This window comes from Lissotriton helveticus, chromosome 10, assembly GCF_964261635.1.
Source record: "Lissotriton helveticus chromosome 10, aLisHel1.1, whole genome shotgun sequence".
Classification (NCBI taxonomy): domain Eukaryota; kingdom Metazoa; phylum Chordata; class Amphibia; order Caudata; family Salamandridae; genus Lissotriton; species Lissotriton helveticus.
This window is the reverse complement of record NC_136071.1, coordinates 249,012,234-249,034,076: the sequence shown is the minus strand read 5'-3', so window position 1 is coordinate 249,034,076 and position 21,843 is coordinate 249,012,234. Positions and strand designations below refer to the sequence as shown.

General features: G+C 39.3%; 1 protein-coding gene across 2 annotated transcripts in view; it reads right to left on the bottom strand.

Moving 5' to 3' along the window:
* The window catches only part of SYT17 (synaptotagmin 17), a 567,544-nt gene that overhangs the window by 327,081 nt on the left and 218,620 nt on the right, over positions 1-21,843 (bottom strand). For both annotated transcript variants that reach the window (XM_078665248.1, XM_078665249.1), the window contains one exon: positions 18,837-19,456. In XM_078665248.1, coding sequence (XP_078521374.1) covers positions 18,837-19,456 — 620 coding nt within the window. The remainder of the gene's footprint in view (positions 1-18,836; positions 19,457-21,843) is intronic.

Here is a 21,843-nt window from a genome sequence, read left to right as displayed (position 1 = left end):
GCAATGTGAGGTGGTACCCACAGCAAAATCATACACCACAACCTATTTGGTGATATCATGACAGGAGGCCCTTGAGCCCCATATCCACTCATAATTCTGTTTGCAACCCCTCCACTTATAGTTCATGCAGCAGGTCGCTATGCAGTAGCGCATACTAGTTAGTCATTCATCAATTGGTGCCAGCAGTGTCTAGTTCCAGTGTCTAATTAAGTCATATTTAGCAATCAGGAAACCAATTCCTGCCAGTGTTCGTTCCTCCATGCTGGGGGTCTACCCATCCATTACTCCCAATATTGCCATAGTTGAGTTAGGGATGTTGGGTGTCAGAAGTACTTGTGATATGTGGCCACAAACCTGTTGCCAGTACACTAGGATATGATAGCATTCCCATAGTATATGGTACATGGAGACTTCCTCATCTCCAGATGTTCGAGGATCTCGCTATGCCCATTTTCCATAATCAGGTGGGGCAATAGAAGGTCCTGTGTAAGTACTTAGACTGTATTGCCCTGAGGTTCAATAGGATGGCCAATGTGCGCAGTGAGAGCCATGCCTTGCGCCAATCATCGTCATCTAGTTCCCCATGCAAATTTCGCTCTCCGATAAAGTGTTGCATTCCAAAGTAATGGCTTGTAAATCCTGGGTAGAATCCCAGGGCCTGTTGGGTCCAAGAATAGTTAAACCACCAGTGGGATATACTCTGAGATTTATCATAATTTGTCTCTACGTGCGTTTCGTAGCTATGGTATTGAAAAACTTGGAACTTATGTAAACCAAAGTCAGTAGTGAGTTGTGTGCATGGGTTGATTTGAGAACCAGCCCACACAACCCCCAGAGTGGAGATACCTATGGGAGTCCAGTCGAGGAAGCCAGGTAATCAAGTTACGGGCTGCAGCTGTGTGCCTTTCCATAGGGGAGTCAGATTTGGGAGCTTGCTGGACCAGTGGATGTATTTCCACGCTGCGTGCCAGTACTGGATGGGAGATAAGTGATCTCTTGAAGGGCATGGAAAGGGGTTTCCGAACAGTAGAATAATGGATTCAGCAGGCTGTATCACTCAAGAGAATGGAGCTCCAACCAGGTCTGTTTTGTCTCCGTAGTACCATTTCCCCAGGGCGAGCATGTGTGCTGCCCTGTAGTATGGTACAAAGGTCTGACAGTCTGAGAGCTCCCTCCAGTATGGTCATGGTGCACTTATTTTAGGAGACCCGTGGGGACTTCCCATATCACAAGAAGTTGGTTAGTATAGTGTGAACCTCAGAGAAGAAGGTTGGAGGGGCAATAGGGGAAGTTTTACAGGACATACAGGAAACAGTAAAGCGTGCTAATTTTGTAAGGGGTTCTGCACCCCATTGTGGGACGAGTAATTTGGACCATTGCGCCATGCCCCTGGGGCAATTCCACATCACTGGGCCGGGGTTGTGGGTCCAGGCTGTCTCAGGCCATAAGGTGACTGTCATTCCCAAGAAACAGAAGTGGAGTCATATGTATCATTCAAAATTGCGATCCAAAATGCAGAAATTCGCAGAATTTCGGCGTTTGCGATCGCAATTTAGCTAAATGGGATGTATTAAGGTAAAACTGCTTCGCAAAATAAAAATCCGCAAAATTTGCAATTCCTTATTTTGCGATTGCATTTAAGGAATCGCAAATTTTGCGATTCCTTAAATGCAATGTAAGAGTCACAGAAAAAGTGCAATTTGGGCTTAAGGAATCGCAAATTACCACCAACTTCAAGTTGGTGGTAATTTGCGATTTCTCTGAAAAATGCACGTTTTTTGCATATGTGCGCCCATATGCACACATGCACATTTCAGGGATGCAACAGGGTGTCCTTTTGACACCCTGGCACCCTTGAAATTGCATTCTTAATTTGCGATTCTCTAATTGAGAATCGCAATTTGAGAGTGTCTTCCCATTCATTCCTATGGGCCTCTAGGCCCATAGGAATGAAAGGGGAGGTATTCCTTAATTGTGAATCTCAATTTGCAATTTACAATTAAGGAATATGTAGGATTCGCAAAGTTATTTGCAAATCCTACATACATAGCGTTTTGCGATTCTCACATAGCGATTCCCAAAAAATCGCTATTTTAGAATCGCAAAACCAAACTTTCATATATATGGCCCACGGTCATCTACTTCTTCCCCATGGGGGTGTACAAAGCGGAACGTAGCTTGGTATTTGGTAACTGAACAATTTGGGACTTGTTCCAGTTGACCTGCAGACCAGATGCATCTCAGAAGATTTAGAGTATCCCTAGCAATTGTGGCAGTGGTCTTTTTGTTTACTTACCTTCCTTGATCTTTTCACAAATTATGTTTAAATTTACTCTGAAACCTTATGGTCCAATGATTAACTATATGCTAGACAGGCTGCTTTAGTGCTAGGGTCACTTACTTTCGGCACCTGTTTCAGAGGAGCCAGCGGTACCGACCAGCTGGGAGGTATCTGTGCTGACCTAGGATATTTCTATCCTTCCTCCCTAGCAGAGAGACTGGGTGGCTCTTTGCGTCCTTTTGGTCTGGGCAGGTTTCGTTTTCCTGAATTCAGAGCATAATTTGATAAATGAGGACTCAAAAAAAATGTGGCAGCGGCATTAGGGATTGTACATATAGGAATATAGGAGACGATTGTTCGCGCATTGAGATTTCCTGTCCTTCGATCCATTAAGCCAGCAGAATCCCTTGAACTGGGCGTCAGCTCTATCCAGACCGCCAATGGCTCTCCTGCCAAGGCAAAAAAGAAAGTGGAGAGGAGGAACACTTGTCTCGTCCCACTCTGTATTTCGAATGGGTTGGATAACACTTTGTTAACCCTAATGTGTGCCTTTGGGGCTGGGTACAATGCAGACACATAGGCAAGGAAGTGTGGGCCAAATTTCATTTTACACAGTGTCAACATAAGAGAAGGCTAGTAGATGGAGTCAAATGTCTTTTTGAAATTGATGAGGCTGCAGGGTATTGCAGCTACTCCGACTTGGCAAAAGCTAGGTGTCCGTGTCAGAGGCATTGCCTCCTTCCCCGGCTGTGCATGAACCCGTTCTGTTCAGAATGGATCAGCATTTAAATTTTCTACATTACGCAATTGGCTAGCACTTTGGCCAGAATGTTTAGCTTGACACTGATTAGATATCTCGTCCTATAAGAGGAGTAGTGGTCCGGGTCGATGTTGGGTTTAAGGGAAACTGTGGTTGTGGCCAGTTGGAGACCTGGGAAAAGGCACCTGTTTGTGCCACTTCCTCATACATATTAAGCGAATATGTGACGTTGCAAGGCAATCAAAATGATAGCGGTACGTTACATCGCAGTTTTTACAACGCAAGTCGTTACAACGACTTTCGCTGGAGGGCGCTGGACTTAGGAATAGTATGATTTTTATTCCAGCACCAGTCTACGTACAGTAGGGTAGGTGTTGGAATAGTAAATCATACTATTCCTTAGATGAGAGCGCCATCCAGCGCAAGTCGTTGTAAGGACTTGAGTTGTAATACCCACGATGTAAAGGCATTGCGATGCAATGCCTGCCTGGTAATGGATGTCTCCCATATTAAGCAAGTGGGGCATCAGTACCAAGGCTAGTTTCTTTCGGAGTTCCATTGGAATTCTGTTGGGTCCTGCGGATTTCCCAGACGGAGAGGCTGCAACAGCAGTCACTATCTCCTTGATGGTGAGTGCAGCTTCCAGTTTGGCGCTGTCGTCAAGTGAAAGTGTGAAGACAGATATGTCATTTAAGATTGGATGACTTTCTGAAGAGGGCGGGGACCCTGGGTAGAGACATCAAAATACTTGCGAGACGGTAGATGAGATCTCAGAGGAATCTGCAGACTCCTCTTTGGTGTCCAACTGTATCAGCAGGATAAATCTGGGAGAAGTATCTAATTGTCTAACTAATATATGAGTTTCCAGTTTTGTTGCCAAGCTCCTATATATGATGTTAGGCTAGCATCCAGACAGCGGCCGCTGTGTACATCATTGCCTCTTTTAGTTTCAGCTGCAGAAGGAGTAGTTCTGTGTGTTCGTCTGCAAAAAGAGTGGATGGTGGTCGTTGCTGAAGTTGGAGGAGAGATGCCTCTTGGCCTACAACCTCCACTTTCAGTCCAGCTGCCTCCCCCTTACCCAGGAGAAAGTGAATCCCAGCATGAGGTAGGCAGCCGAGGTAGAATTCAACTTGAAGTAGTCTGTTGCGGCAACCCAGAGTAAGTCTGCAAGTCCCTCATCACATCACAAAAAATGAACGCAACCTCTGAATTCAAAACACAGTATCCTATAGTTAAGTAACAGTAAAGATGATCAATGTTAAATCCTTTACAAAAGAGGATGTAATTACAAATGTATAAAAGGGGAGGGCATTCCATAATTGGCAGCCGGAAACCCTAAAGCCTCTCCATTAGCAACAAGCTCTTTCGAAAAAAGGCATGATTCACCCAAAAAATCACGAGTTAGATCTTAATATTCTCATGGGAACCTAGGGGACTGTAAAATCAGAAAAGATGGTTGGGCCAGTTCTGTTATGAGCATGTTGCACAAAGACCTTCATTACACGTTACTTGTATTCTTCCATGGGTCTTTTAATCCCCGATTGAGTGGGATCATGAGTAATGTGGGCAAACCACAGGACCTCACACTGTCTGCAAGGGTTCCAGCTGTTCAAAGCAGCCAAAATCTCCAGGGGAAATCCAGGCAGGGATGATAAGTTACCTGGGAAATTGGAAACAGTAAATCTGATTCAATGGCAACTACCCATTCTTAAATGGACCCTCAAGGTCAAACTTGGAATTGGTCTGACTTTCTGGCTCCCAATAATCCTTTCAAGTTCATGACAGTATTTCTAGTCAGTGGAATGAATAGACTCATTAACAGGCAGATTGAATAAGGCCTAAAGAGAGCACTTTAAAATGGATCAATGTTTTATTGGCAGCCAATGAACAAAGTGGTGAGCTCCAACACACAGTCATTCTTATGGAAGCTGCAGGTAAGGCTGACTAGCTTGATTTTGAATCTCTCCGGCTTCCCTATAAGGATTTTGGAGTGCTCAAGATAAACTTGCATAACTGAGCAGCAATGGGAGGGATCAACGCTATTAGGCAGGTCTCAATGGGTGAAACTAGTCTTGAGCCTGAGGAAAGCAGAGCCCAGATGAGCCAGGGACATCAAGTGAAGGCAGATAATCACAGCACATTGCTATCACCATCTCTGGAGAGCCTAGCCCATGCCTTAATACAAGGAGAATTTAATCTCTTCATAGATGCAGCACACCACATCATCACAGAGCACTTGGAAAGTCATATTAAAGAAGCAGCATGTGAGTGATATGAAGGACCTCATTCTCAGGAAAAGCTCTAGCGACAGACTATTTCCATAGGAAAGGTAGGTGGTATCAAAGGTGGATTTAGCTACATGTAAATAAGTTTTGTAATGCAAGCACTGATTTTTAAAAGAATCACCACTGCCTCAATACCACCTCTCTACCATTTAGACTGCACTTTTGGCTGCCAAATGGCCTCTTCATATCTCAGAGGAATACCTATGATTTACATATTTGGCCATGGAGAAGGGAGTAGGGAGGCTGGAAATGGGGACGTGGTGGTCAGCAATATTCCCAAGCCGCATTTGTAGTGGTGTTTCTTGAACATTTCTAACTGGAGAAGGCTTGTTGTAGCTAAGTAAAAGAAGAGCTCATGTCAAGCTTCCTCCAAGCCTTTTACACCCATCTTGGAATTGGGTCTCACCAATGTAGCTGTGTGTATCTTGGACGGACCAACTTAATGCTAACTTGTGAGTGCCACAAGCACACAATATGGTACAGGTAGATATTGGATAGCTAGCACAAATGCAAAAAGTAACTCAAGGGTATGTCATGCACCAAGTGTAGGTTGTTCTACACAGTGGGTAAGGGTATCGGCTTTCTGGTCATGTACAAGCCAGCTATAGTTTGTGACAGCAGTTTATCAGGGTGAAGATGCCCCATAACCATGAAACTGGAGTATTCTAAGCCCACTTCTTCTACTAAGACTGTCTCAAGAGAGGCTAAATCATTCCACTCCTAAAGAAACATACACCAGACTCTGATGACCTTGGCAACTACCGGTCCATCGCTCACCTACCACTCATCAGAAAGATCATTGAAAACTCCAAGATCACATTAATGCTAATCGTCTTCTGCATGACTACCAGTCTGGCTTTCAGATCATGCTGCCGCACGGAGACCGATACCTAGCACGACGTAGAAGAGGCATGCTGACCACAGATGTAGCCTCCTGATATTGCTGGACCTCTCAGCTGTCTTTGACACAGTCAACCATCCCACACTCATACATACCATGTAGTCTCGAATGGGATTCATGGATTATCCTGCTCTGGTTCTCCTCCTACCTTTCCAATTTAAAGCGCAACTCCAGGTCACAAAAGATACCTACAACCTGAGGAGTCCCCTAGGGTTCCATGCTGTCACCTTTAACCTTTGCAAAAATCTGCTGAGTGCTCTACTCACAGATAACAGCATCAAGATTCACCAATATGCAGCTGATACATAACTCTACTTGAAAGTCTCCTCTGCTTCAGATATCCAGGGGCTCAAACACTGCTTGCAAATCATCCACACCCGAATACCCAACCAACACAGAATTTCTCAACATACATGTACATACAAGTACAACATACAAGTACAAACTTGGCTCAATGGTATGAACTTTTACACCTTTGAATCCTAACTTTCAAACCAATTTAGCAAAAAGAAGAAATTGTTTTATTAAGAACCCTGTTAAGATGTAGCATTATGTTTCAGAAACTGAGAATCTGTAGGCAAGTACAGTGCATTTTTTTTTAATTTGCAGACATGCTCTTTCACAAAAAGACAAGCTCATATTTGAAGACAACTGGGTATTATTTGTAATTGCCAAGATGGTGCTTGAGAACAAACATGTATTGTCAGAAAATTGCAGTCTGGTGTTTGGGGAGGAGAGGAGTTTTTTTTCCTAAATAAATCGGAGAATTCTTTTCAGAAAATGACACATAAAGTATTTCAGGACGAACAAAAAAAAAATTACAGACTCCAGCATGCTGACATTTCAGAACATCAGAGTATTTTTAGAAAATGATAATTTATTTAGGGACAAATTGTGAGTAGTTACTAAAAACAACAATCTTGAATATGGAATTTGTAAAGCTGGATTTTCAGGGCATGACAAGCTAGGATTTGTAGATTTTCAAACTACAATGAGATTGTATTTGGTATTTAAAGACAATAGCATTTTTCTGAAAATAACAAACCAATCTTAGTGGACATCAGCACACAAATCATTGAAACAATATGGGATGACGTTAGAGGAAAACAGTGTATTTTCCTAAAGTTAAAACCTGATGTTTTCCAGTATATTTCTGACTCCCCTCCTTACTACAATGGAAAATGTAACAACCTTGCCTTCTGCTTGAAATACTGAACCACTGCCTATGTTAATGCTTTCTTTCTTGAAATATTTACCACCATGCTAACGTCTTAAAAGAATTAGTAATGTGGTGAGGAGATTCCAACCAAATTAGTTATCTTGTGGCGTAACATAGAAAGTGCCCAGAGTCTGCAACTGGCCCCTCTTTTTGGCCATTCGCACTTTGTTTTACAGAAGGGGCCGCAGGTGCTTGATATTGTTTCAGATCCTGGGTGCATAGATGGAAATGGCCTGCTGCCTTATTTTTTTTTTAAATGTTTTTTACTTTTAGTCTACAGACTGAAAGGGTTCTAGCTACAGGTGTGCCAAGAAACACCAGAGATGGTGATCTTGTCTGGAAGATAAGTGGGGGTGCTGGTTGAAATAGCTTTGCAATTGATGCAGCTGGTTTTGAAGATGGTGTGGGCCAGCAAGGGGAGCCAATGGAGTTCTATCCAGATGGGATATGATGTGATCATATTTCGTCAGGCCCTGATTGACACATGTTGTGGCATACAGAATGCCCTTATGGTGTGCTAGTAGGGCTGGAAGCCATTGAAGGAGGGTGTTACCACCCTCCACCACCCTGTTTTAACATTTGATTTTATTACCTCTAGTGTAAAATAATGTTACATTCATATTTTGCAATAAAATAAATGCACATTTTTAAAATGATTAAACCTTAGTCATGTTCCCTATTCTTTCCCATGAGGTAGTGTAGTCGTTACACTGGTAAATTTGCCCCCACCCTTTGTTTCAGGGGGTGGCGACGTGTAGGTCTACACTTTGGAGTACATTTTAAATTTCAAATGGTGAGCAGCCAAAATTAGAACATTTACTTGAAAGTGTGAGAGTCAATTTACAGGTGTTTTGAATTTCTGCTGTGTAAATAAATCTTTCTGAATAGATTCCTGAACGTGGGGACATACCTTCAGTATGTGAAAAATTTACATACACATTATGATCCCAATTTGGACACAAACACCCACTTACAGTTGAGTTGCTGCTTTCCTTGCCATGAGGGCCTTAGTCTGCTAAATTTGTCCGTCTTATCTGCCCGTCTCCAATTGACAGTGCTGAAATTCCATAGTTCCTTGTGTCTACAAATGTGCAGATAATCACGTTTAACAGGTAATATCCCCCTACCTAAGTTTCCCCTTAACGATAGTACCACATTTATGTGTTGATAACAGTGCTTAATTTGAACTAGTGGTTCCCAGTGGGTGCCTCGGAACTCATTTTTGGAAACAGCACTTATTTTTCCTTTTCAGACATTTTGCAAGATCAAGAGAGGGAAAAACATACAAGATAAAAAGGGTGCTTGCATTGGCGCTAGGCATCTAAATTTAGCAACACAGCTAAGGGGGCAACACAGGGGTGCACCTTATTATTGTAAATACGTCACATCCCTGCGTTTACAGAATGTCAGCGCAGCATTACCAATTGTGGCGTAACACAGCGCTCCACCATTCTGTTGTAAATATGGCCCCAGGAACTTTCAAGGGTGACATAAAGGGGCAAGGAGCGTCTGGCAGTAGATTAAAGAGACCTCAGATCGATTCAACACTGGCAGTCTGGATATTGGTCATGCCGACATTTAATAGCACCAGCCTCTGTCTTTTGATCGGAATACAGTCAAAATATCAAGTAAAAAATATAGAATTGCATTAATATCGAATTACAAATATAGAATGGACAAAATATCGAATGGACAGAATATAGACAACAAAAATATCGAATGTAATGGACAAAATATCGAATGGACAGAATATAGACAACAAAAATATCAAATTTGAGGTAAGTAAGTTAATATCGATTTATATAAATATAGAAAGTCAAAATATCAAAGTATATAATATAGATGTTAAATATATCGATTTTTTTATAATATCGAATTTTTTAAAGAGTTTTTTATGTTAGTATATGTGTGAAAAGTGTATATTTATTTTATAATTTATTTTAAGTAATGAATTTTATGGTATTTAATTTTTGCGTAATTTAATTTTGTAGCGGGTTGTGGGTTTATAGGGGAATAGGGTGGAAAGTAATTTAATTATAATTGATTAAATGTTTTAATTTATTTATTGGTATTTCTCTTGAATTAATTGTTAATTGATTTTTAATTGGCAATTAATTAAATTATAATTGGTAATTCATTTTTATTAATTGATTCATTGATAATTATGTTAATTTTATTAATTTATTTTCTGTACCGGGTTGTGGGTTTATAGGGGAATAGGGTGGGAAAGAATTTAATTATAATTGATTAAATGTTTTAATTTATTTATTGGTATTTATCTTGAACTAATTGTTAATTAATTTTTAATTGGTAATTTATTAAATTATAATAGGTAATTAATTTTTATTATTTGATCAATTGATAATTATGTTTATTGTATAAATTTTTTATCTGTAGAGGGTTGTGGGTTTATAGGGGAATAGGGTGGAAGTAATTTAATTATAATTGATTAAATGTTTTCATTTATTTATTGGTATTTATCTTAAATTAATTGTTAATTAATTTTTAATTGGTAATTAATTAAATTATAATTGGTAATTAATTTTTACTAATTGATTAATTGATAATTATGTTAATTTAATTAATTTATTTACTGTAGCGGGTTGTGGGTTTATAGGGGAATAGGGTGGTAAGTAATTTAATTGTAATTAATTAAATTTTTAAATGTATTTATTGTTATTTATTTTTAATTAATTGTTCATTATTTTTCAATTGCCAATTAATTAATTGTAAATTGGTAATTAATTTGTATTAATAGGTAATGATTTTTAAGAAAGATTTTTTAATTGTATTTTTAATTGATTAATTATTCTATTATATTAAATTGGTAATTATTTTTAATTAATTTGTAATTGGTATTAATATAGATTTTTTTTAAATTAATATATGAAGTATTTACTTTCCCTACTGTTGCACTCACTGGAGTGGGAATAGTAATTATTACCCTCCCGCTATCCAACGCTTTCCCTACTGTTGCACTCTCTGAAGTGGAAATAGTAATTTTTACCCCTACGCTATCCAACGCTTTCCCTACTGTTGCACTCTCTGGAGTGGGAATAGTAATGTTTAACCTCCCGCTATCCAACGCTTTCCCTACTGTTGCACTCCCTGGAGTGGGAATAGTAATTTTTACCCCTACACTATCCAACGCTTTCCCTACTGTTGCACTCTCTAGAGTGGGAATAGTAATTTTTACCCCTACGCTACCGAACGCTTTCCCTACTGTTGCACTCTCTGGAGTGGGAATAGTAATGTTTACCCCTACGCTATCCAACACTTTCCCTACTGTTGCACTCTCTGGAGTGGGAATAGTAATTTTTACCCCTACGCCATCCAACGCTTTCCCTACTGTTGCACTCTCTGGAGTGGGAATAATAATTTTTACACCTACGCTATCCAACTCTTTCTCTACTATTGCACTCACTGGAGTGGTAATAGTAAATGTTACCCTTTCTGCTATCCTACTAAAAAACTATTGTATATGTTTTATTAATATTACATTCATATATATATACATATGTATTAACAAATCAATTTGTATGTTTTTTTAACTTACATTAACTATTTATTAATTTTAAGTTTATTTAAGTAGTTTAAGTATGTTTAAGTTAAACATATTTATTATTTCATTAGTTTTTAATTACTTTAAAGCATTTTTAAAAATTCTATATTTTGACTAACTGTATTTTTTACAACAATATTTTTGATTCGATATTTTAGTACTTACCTGTTTGGAGATAGGAAGTCGATATTTTTGCATTCTATATTTTTTACTCGATATTTTGGTAGTTCTATGTTTGTGTCATCGATATTGTTTCAGTGATCCCTTTTGATAAGAGCTTAGGGCACCCTTCCTCATTCTTTAACAAATATAGCACTGGTAGACATAGTTAACTGGATTGGAGAAAGCCACAAGGCAACAACTGCTGTTTTAGCATGGGTGAGGTTTGAATTTGATGATTATACTCAAGTCCAAGAAGTTGCAGGTTTACATCATCTTGCCTAAGACAGAAAATGGCACAAGCAAAAAACCGCTGCAATATTGGTAGCATGTAGTCAAAGAAGAAGCTGACAGAAATTGATGTGAAATTATGATGATACCATACAGCATGATCCACTGGCATAGTGACTCATGTTAAAGCGAGACGTGACAGCCTAGGCGAAACATGAGTTAAGTTATCATTTTATGATTACATGTATCCCAAGAAGATGTTTATGACGAATATGACACCCTCTGATTCAGCTCTCAGACTCAACTGTAGGTAGATTTGAGAAATATACTTAAAATACAAAGTGACAAAATGTTATTAGTGGAAACACTGTCACAGAAGTGAAATCAAAAAACAAAGGCAACGAAGAGATAACGTAAATCTTATGCAAAACCACTGCGTGGACAGTAAGACTAGCAGAGTCGCAATATAAATTTAAAAGTAGCAGGAGCAATAAAATGTCAAATTTTTGCAACAGTTGGTATAGAAACAATGATTTTAATTAAGATAGAAATAAATGCTACATTTACAGAAAACAGAGACAATCACAGCAAAAAAGAACCACAAGTCATATCTAGGTCTGTCCACTAAATTGCCTACAGCGGCACCTTGAGATCTTACCCTTATGCCCCATTCAAATGGGACCAATAAAGTTGTTTCAGGAGCAAACAAAACTGGATTAGATTGTGGGAGCAAATTGTGTGTGTCTGGTCCCACATGTTGTGGTAGGTGAACCCTACTGTAAATCGTAGGAGGATATAGTGTGCATGTGGCATCTGCAAACCATGGAAAGCGGACTAATATGCTCCCTTGGCGTCTTACTCCCCATTCCAAGACGTCGAATTTAACAATTAGCAATCTAGGGACATGTTAATTTGTGCACAGACAAAGTTGTGGGTCTCCAATTTGCAGCGTCATTTCACAGCCTCATTGTATCGGAGCATGGATGTACCACTCCTTCAAAATGCTCTAAATGTGACATTTGACACTCTTCCTACTCACGGTAGCTCTAGTCCACGCATTTTTATTTTGATCTTGGTGAAAAGTTTAGCTATGTGGCTGTTATAATTTTTAATAACATGATTTTGGCACTCCAATAATATCCACAGCCCCCACAGGGGGTCATGAAAAAATTGAAAGTACTGCTGGAGTGTGTTTGTCATGTTCTTGTCCTTCTATTGTATTGCTTTATGTTGGATGATTTGAATGTGCACTGCAGTTCATCTGCCTCACTTTCAACGGAAATGTTCCACTTTTCATGTAATTTATACCAATCTATTACAACTGGAAACAGCGTGTGATAGGAGATTTGTTATCCCTGTGGGTTGGACATGTTTCAAGCCTGCCTGCGGACATAGATAGGAAGTGAGCTGGGCGACTGCTGGCATTTATAATAGGAAGTTTCAATTTTTATTTCATTTCAGGCTGGAACTTGTATGTCTGAATTTGAAATAATGATTTAACAGTTCCACTTCAACAGAAAGATGAAAAAGAACTGCCAGTCCAGAAGATGAAACAGCAATGCTAGATTTCTGTGATGTATCATAGTTGAATCAAATGATATATAGGTTTCAAGTGATGCATCCTAATGCCTTCATCAGGAGTACTCATGCAGTTTATGAAATTATGCAAACAATAGTGACAACAGGTATTTGAGAGTAGGTGCGCCAAAATTTGAGATGGGAAGTTATTTTTGAAGGACTAGGAGATGTAATAAAGCAAACAGTACTTGATGAGTAGACACAAATGGGGTACCTGACAAGGGAGAGTGGTATGAGTGATTCCAGGTGAAGCAAAGGGTATGTTTTTAATTGTATTTGGGGGCAGCTATGAGGTCAGGTATTTGTGGGGTTTTAGAAACCTGAGTGATAATAACGAGGAAAATGCGATCGTATAAAGCATAGAAGAGTGAGTGATGTTGAAAAAGTGGAACCTTCAGTGGCTGTTAGAAAGTTATTCAATGAATCATGGTGGGATAATGCAAACATGAGTTCTGTGGAGGGAGTAGGATGGTGAATGACACAGGGGTTTAAGCTAGGAGGAGAAACCTCATTATTTTCTGTGTTGGCCACCAGGAATGTGAAGAGGTGTGTCTTATTAAAAATACTAATTGAGGACCAGAAACTTGAGTTCATGTGAGGGAGTAAGAACTTTAAAGATTGAAATGGAGTGGATTTGGTTTACAATGCTTTATGGGGCTAATTTATGAGAGCCTTGCATCACTTTTTCACCATGTAAAGTGGTACATGCGTGACGCAGGACTGGCATAAAGATTTATGAAGACACATAAAGCCATCTTGTATGGCCTCATAAATCACGAGTAAGGCGACACAGCCCAAATCGCAGTGTCACCTTAATCTGCGCCCGGGAGGCGTTCCATGGATAACCTGGGGAAGTGTCAAATCCATAGGTGAGGCATAACACGGGGAAATATGTTTATTTCTCCTCGTTTTTTTCTCTTTCTATGTGTGCTGCAGAATGCCTCATAGGATTATTGTTATGGGAAAAGGTTCCCCTTAATGCACAAAAAACATTCCTGCCTGCAGTGAGGGCACCCTTGCACCATAGTACAAGTGTGCCTACATTGGCACTAGGCTACCAAAACCGCGCCAGCAGAGGCAGAAAGGACAGGAATGCACCCTACTGCTCAAATACGGTGCATTCCAACCCTTTTGCTTTTGGATAGAGCATCACAGCAAGTTGCCCTGCTGCACTGATCTACACCACAATGCCATAAATTGGGCCCTATGTTTAAAAAGATGGAAAGCATGTGTAAACGGCGCAAATCTGATGTAAACAGAAAAAACTAAGAACAGGAGGAATAATTAGAATTATTTACATATTCTAATAAGCAAAATCATTAAATTGTCATTTCATAAGCTGAAAAAGAATTTCTATTGCTGTTTGAAATTATAAAGAAACTTCTACGTAGAGTTTTAAACCTAGAAATCTAAAGCAGTTTGTATGAAGGAAAGCGTGGAAAGCACAAGGCACTGCCTCAAAATAGTTAGAAGGACTTTTTAAACTAACCAGCGACAGAACACACACTTAGTATAAATGTGATGAGAAATGAGGAACATCAAAATAACAATGGTAAGAAAGAGAGAATTACTAAATTATACACCTAAAGTATAAACTAACAAAGCAGATCAAGTCTTTCAAAATAAATTCAAATGGGCTCCAGCTCGCCAAAAGGGAAACAAAAAAAAAGTGTTGTATTCACTTGACTGTATCTACTTTGCTTCCAGACTTCATTAGCCACAAAACCACTTTTTGAATTACAGATATATCGTTTTCAGGCACATGCAAGAATGTGCAGTCGTGTCACTGTGAAATAGGCGACCACCAAGTGCCAATTATTGAACGCAACATTTTAGATCAATTGTATCCTCTGAAGTTCAACAACTGCAGCTTATGCAGTTGTTTATGTCAAAAACATATACTCATTATGATATGCACTTTTCTTTGCCAATGCCCTACAGTAATCTGTCTCCAAACGTCCCTAGTGCTAGATCTGTACCAGAGTGCATTATTTTTCAAACAGAACATGTTTATGAGAATATTGTTGCCCTCAATCCATAAAACAATAACAATGTTATTGTAGTGTTGAACCTCACTTTTCAATGTATATTAGCATTCACAATTCCATTATGCAATCTATAACCCTAAACCTTTTTAAAAATAATATTGTAATGCAGATGCACTTTTACAAGCTATTTGTATTTAGAGCAATGAAAGTTTACCAGGAAAATTGAATGAACGAACTGTGCTGTATTTTTTATTTGTGCTTTTATGGTCTTAATGGCCGAAATAAAGATCTTTTCACATTGACTTTTTAAAAATACTTATCACTAGTTGAAGAAGCAAGGGACCAGCTAACGTTTTGTGAAAATCAGTGGCACAGCTTCAAGAACTCCAGCAGAATTAGAAAACTGTAAAAATTCATCAGGCACAAGAGTGCAAACTTTAAAATCTCAAAAGAGATTACAAAAACTGTGAATTAGTTCTTTTAAAATTGACTTGTTGTGGGTGGGTAGGAACGTCTTCTACCACTATATTGTGTTTTAAGTATAGTACTACAAAAATATTGTAGTCAGTATAGTAAGTATACCATTTCTATACATAATTCTACATATATCATCCATGACAACATACATTTAAGATATGTAGATGTACAGTGAAGAATAGTAAATCTCTGCTTTATGTGTGTATACTTATTGTCACAAATTTCTAATGTAGGATATTCTGACATACAATTGAGTAGAAACTTGACCAAATGTAGGTGGTAGAAACCTGAATGTTTATGTGGGTAGAGATCTGTGTTTCTTTTGAGGGAAGTGGAAAGATCAGTGACTGCATGAGGTATGAAATGTGAGTAACTGTAGGGAAGTCGATACACGAGAGACTGTACGATAACAAGAACTGTAGGGATTGTAGGGAGAAGGATCAGTCATGATTGTGGAATAGTGACAACTAAAGCAATTGTGGGAGATTGAAAAACTGTACTCTACTTTTAGATACTGTATACTTTTGGGTACACCTGAATGTTTCTAATACATATACCATTATATTATTACAATGAATATAATTTAGCACCCAGGAAATGTCCATTACAAGACTTATAACCTAGATGGAATGCAGATCCACTGGAAGAAAGATGGAAATGCCATATACCTGACTGAAATGCAAATCGGATGCAGGCTTAGAGGGAGCTTATAAAGGTTTTGGAAGGGCTAAAGCTGTCACATAACTTAGCGCCTGCATGCACCTAAGCTTGCCATATACCGTACAAGCACTCATGCATAGTGTAATATGATATTAAATACCACAGTTGAGTGTGTGGAAAGGGGAAACCTAATGCGGGTCATAAAGCTTGTCCTGTCCCACAACACTGTTTTCTGACTTTTGAGTCAGCCAAGAACTTTAATTTTTACATGGATGATAAATTATCCTTGGTCAACCATGTGAACCAGTTGTTGGACATCAGCTTTTCACTGGTGCGTGTCTTGTTTCTTCCTGTTTCCGCTCACCTTCTGGTGGTACAGTCGACCAGTAAGTTGGACTAATGCCTTTCCCTATTCCTGGTCTCTCCTTTTGGAATCAGGAACTGGTTTAAGCGAAATCAAAATGCTGCTGTACGACTGGCACTACAACGACCTCTCTATTCATCTACATCGACTGCCCTTGATGATTTTGGTTGGCTGTCTGTTTCCTTAAGAGAATAGTCTCTCTTTTGTGTTCATAAGGGCTTACAGAAGACAGGTCCGTTATATCTTCAGCACAAGTTTGAACACTGCACTCCTACCCTTTTGTCGCGCCCTTCTGATGCAACTCACCTGATTATCCCAAAGTTCAGACAAGAACGTTGGAAGGCAGATTTTCTGGGGTTAGGGCGGCTCCTTTATGGAATACTCAGCCTTTTTGCCTGCGAGTTAGACACAAATTGCTAACCTCAAGTAGGGATTTCAAAACCTGGCTCTTTAGGCTTTAGCTGACTGTTGTCGCTGTTCACTCCTCAGATTGGCATTTACACGGCAAAAAAGGACACCTGTAGGTAACAGCTGGGCTTTATAAAATGATTAACGCAACATAAAATACATAATTTTTTGTACTGCTTCTGCCATGTCTAAGCACTGTAAATAATAGGTTTTACTATTAACCAATTCACTGGTTCTCAATTTACCATCAAACAGAAGCAGGTCTAGCTATCTTGTACTGTAGCAATAATATGGACTATGACTTTCCAAATGCAGTTACAAAATGAGGAATATCACGATTGCTTGCACATTTGGGCACCATTTATTTCTTCACCTTTATTTTCAATGCCACGAGGTATAGGCGTGAGTATCCATATAAATAAGCACAGTAAAAATGCATACAGCTTTAGATGCAAACCAGTCACAAGCCAGCGAAAGAGGATGAGAACAACATATGTCGGTGTCACTACACACTCTTGCTGAGCGAGCAGGGCATCTGCCCAGTGTCAACTTGCTGCATCAAAGGCAACAGCTAATTGGACATTCGTTTCCAGGGAGACCGCGTTGGCTCAGGTGACAGCAGCCACGTCACCTGAACGTGCACGGCAGGCACTTCCCTACTCACAGCCTGAAAGTGATTTGCTTTATCATAAGAAAACAAGGCTCGGCCTTTGTGTAAAGTCACCGCCAAATCGCATGTAGTAAACCCTGCAGCTGTTGATGTTTGACAAAAGTCTATATACTAACACATCAGGGAAACAGAAGTAGGAATTGTTATTTTATCGGATTCTTTTCTTTATGTTTGCTTTAGTTTCGATGCCAATGTTTTGTTCCTTTAATGCAAGTTTGCATACCCAAAAAAATCTTTTTAATTTGACAAAGCAATTCCTACGTGCATTATACGGTACCTATTGTGTTTGTCGTATTTTTGGGAATGCTGCAATGTTACTTCAGTCTGTGCATTTCATCAGCAGATTTTCAGTTAAAGAAATCGATGTGTTTATAACTTGCTAGGGCGAAAATGGAATTCACAAAAGTCTAATAGGATTGTGGTTGGAAACCAGTGAGTGTTGCAGCTTTCCAGGCCAACTCTGAGAAACCTTTATGAGTTTCAATCGACATCAGGTATTGTTGTTAACCTGCAGATGCATTCCTTTTTTTAGATTTGGGCCCTGAGATTTTTTACACTAATCTGTGTTTAATGTTCTGGCTCAGACACTCCTGCACAATTCAATGTCCTGATTTAAGGCAATGTAGAAGCATGGTGGTGAGGGCGGGGCGGGGTGGGGGCGGGGGAGGGGGTAGAGGGGGGGTTGGTTGTGAGGGCAGTATAAATACTGTTGCAACCCTTAGCAAACCTGGGTCTTTGGCATATATGGATACAAGAACACGATTCATTACATGGACACCTGTCTATGTGGCTTTTAACAATATGCAGCGGATGAGGTCTTATGAAACATTAATTATAAGCCAATAAGCTAATGATGTCTTCAAAGTAGGAGTGTGTTTTATTTTCTGGAACAAGATTTGCTGGAAAAATAGTATTGCTTTTTTTATACAACAATCTCAGATTTGTCACCTTACAGAGAGAGTTTAAGGGAATCATCAACATGACAGGAAAACTAACTACTACATGTGCATGTTGTCGTGAAAACAATTTGGGCAACAGCACAAGTAATCCCTGTTATTTGTAAATTCATCCCAAACAGCTAACATGCAGCAAATGTTTACCGGTTATTTTAGCATCCACATTTCACTCCTTAATGATTTAGATTATTCTAAATGACCTCAGCATTACAGAGACCACTACGCTCCTATAGGGAAAGTCAACTAATATTAAAATATATACATTTAATTTCCTAAATCTGACTTCAGATTCTGTCAAAGACGTCTGACATAACAATAAAACACGAAAATGTATTACCTGAGAACTTGGAACAAGGGATTTCCACCAATGTCCCCCTTTCACAAGATCCACTTCATTTAAAGGCATTGAAACTTTCCCGATGACACAGTGGCGGGAGAATTTATCAAAATCCACTACTGTTAAAAGAAGAGTCCTTCTTTGGGCTTCCAAAAATTGTATTTCAAATGTATATCTCTCCTCGAACACTGGGTTCTGAGTTTTTCGTTTCACTCCAGTCTGCTTCGAATTCTTCTGATCGGGCAGGAGGCAGATCTTCACATAGGGATTTGAATGCGCCATGTCTTGCTTTGCCCCATCATAGGAAATAGGAGGCGGCAGGTCTCTGGCTTCAATTACTCGTACTATTAAATAGTTATGCAAAAGGTCATATTGTGTGCTGAAATGCAGCATGCCCAGCTGATACTTTGTTAAAAGTTCATCATCAGTCAAAGAGTCTACATCATCACTATTAGAATCAAGAGAGTAAAGCCGGGGTTCAAATTTTCTAAAATAGTCATCAGGGGTGTACGTTTTCCTTAGGACGGATGGTTGAACGATTTCCTTTTTAGCTCCCATTGCCGAAAATTCCATAGGCTTGATATCGATAAGAGGAGAACTTGGTCTTCTCGACTCAAGACCTAAATAATGATAAAGGTTCCAAGTATTAAAGATGAGAAAAACTGTTAACCTTCAATTAGAACTTGGACACAAAATTACATTTATCTGCCAAACCATTCCATCAAAATGTAGTGAGTTAATAAATCAGTAGCTAGTAAGAGATGCCAGATTGTTTAATGCATCCCTGCTTATCAAAGTGGTTGTGCTCTGGTGATGTCCTTAACATCATCTTTGCCACAAGTCACATTTTGCTCCTTGATTTCTTTGATACATATCTGATAATCTTTATATATCACATATCATATACTAGGCCAAAGCAACATACAAAGCCATGATATTGCCAGGCTTGAGTTTAAGAGGTGCAACAAGGGAAATACCAGAGGACAAGCTTTCTCATGCTGTAAACAAGGTGTCTGGAGCACAACCCCACCACAAACCACGAGCTTTCCTTCATTCTATAATGGATACGAAATGTCATCTCTCCAAATAACACCTCTATTCGTCATTGCTAAAGAACACACGGATCCACTGACCCCTTGGGTTGAGGAGCAATTAGAATGTCCACCCCTGCATCCCACTGCATTTTATATAACAAATCCTGGAACATGTCTTATCCTGCATTTAAAGATTTTTCATCGACCAGGTTTATGATATATCATATGCAATGCATACATATAAATTTACCACATGGTGAACTCGGTATCCGTCTCTTTCACCCAAATAACCCACACTCAGATTTTTTAAATGCTACTAATAGTGTCTGTATGTTATGGTCTGATTGCCTTATTTTTTGAACTTTTGTGCTGATATATCTTATTAAAATGGTTGCCTCCTTTTTACCAGATGTCCCATATCACTTTGGTACCACTGATACCTTTTAATTTTTTCAAATTACAATTTTTATGTCATTCATATCCTAGTTCCATGTCATAAACTAAACTCATTGTTGTTCTTCATCACAGGTGACCAACAACAAATATGTAATAGAGATGAGTTTTGTTGATTGAATTCAAAACAATATGTGCTCTCTAAAGCTAGTCACAGAATCAATAAAAAACATTTGCTCAATGGGAATATTTTACAAAAGAAAAAATCGAAAGAGTACAGACATTTAAAGCACTAAGTGCAACAGGTATAGAAATGTACAGAGATTACACATTAATCCAGAATTATATTGACAATGTCCTCATGAATCAGGCCTCAGTTGTCCAAGAGAATAAAATATTGCAGTGCTTCCCTGAACATAGGAAGTGAAAATACTTCAATGGTCCCATAAGAGCACAAATGAGAACATCTACATCATGCAAGGGCAACAGTGAAAATGTTGTATATCAAGTTGAAAGTCTTTTTAACTGTAGAGATATATATTTGTATGTATATATACAAATATATATTTCCACAGTTAAAAAGACTTCCAGCTTTATTTATAAAAAGGGCTCTACATTTTTTCTTTCTGTATTCTTTACTTACATTCTTTTAAGAAAGGAGTAATAGAGCGCGAGCCTGCATTTACTCGGTGACAGCCGATTTTCGGGCTGAATACCGATCTCTCACCTGCAAGCTGTTAAAAACACGGCGGACATCTTGGGTAGGGGCGTGAGTCTAACAGCGCTCTAGCCACCACTACATAAGGAGCCCCAAGGTAAAGAACGCGAGATTCCTTGCATATTGTAAACTTTGGACCCCTCTTGAGGCGAAATAGCCGGGAGGTAGTTGGACTGCACATTTTTCTGAAATTGATTGCTGAAAACGAGTATTTTAAAATCGGCTTATTTTAATTTACCTACCTCACTTGCACTAGCCTAATATTAGCACAAAATAGAGCGCGAGCCTGCATTTACTCGGTGACAGCCGATTTTCGGGCTGAATACCGATCTCTCACCTGCAAGCTGTTAAAAATACGGCGGACATCTTGGGTAGGGGCGTGAGCCTAACAGCGCTCTAGCCACCACTACATAAGGAAACGTACATTCTCCGCGATAGCGGACGCGAATTGTGGACGCGCCTGCACCAACGCCGGAGTCACGCCTGAGTCAGCCCGTCTGCGCCTGTCCGCGCCTCGGACGCGCCCAGCGGCCATGATACCTACTCCCCAACCGACTTTACCGGTATGTGACAGTAATCAGACAATTAGTGCCTCTACTATCACTCCTTATATAAAATATAGCTCAGAACAACTCCTAGCGTTAAGAACGCTTACACTACCGGACTGCTGCCTATTAGACTTATACAGACACCATAACATCTGTCACGGCTGTTCACTGACAACGAATGCCATTAAAATCAAAAGGCTTGAGACCCAAACCAATGCTACATGTGCTACATCTAACTCTAAAGTATTTACCTTCTTTAGTCTGAACTGTCGCTCTCTGCCAAGACATAAAACAGAAATTTTTGATTTTCTACT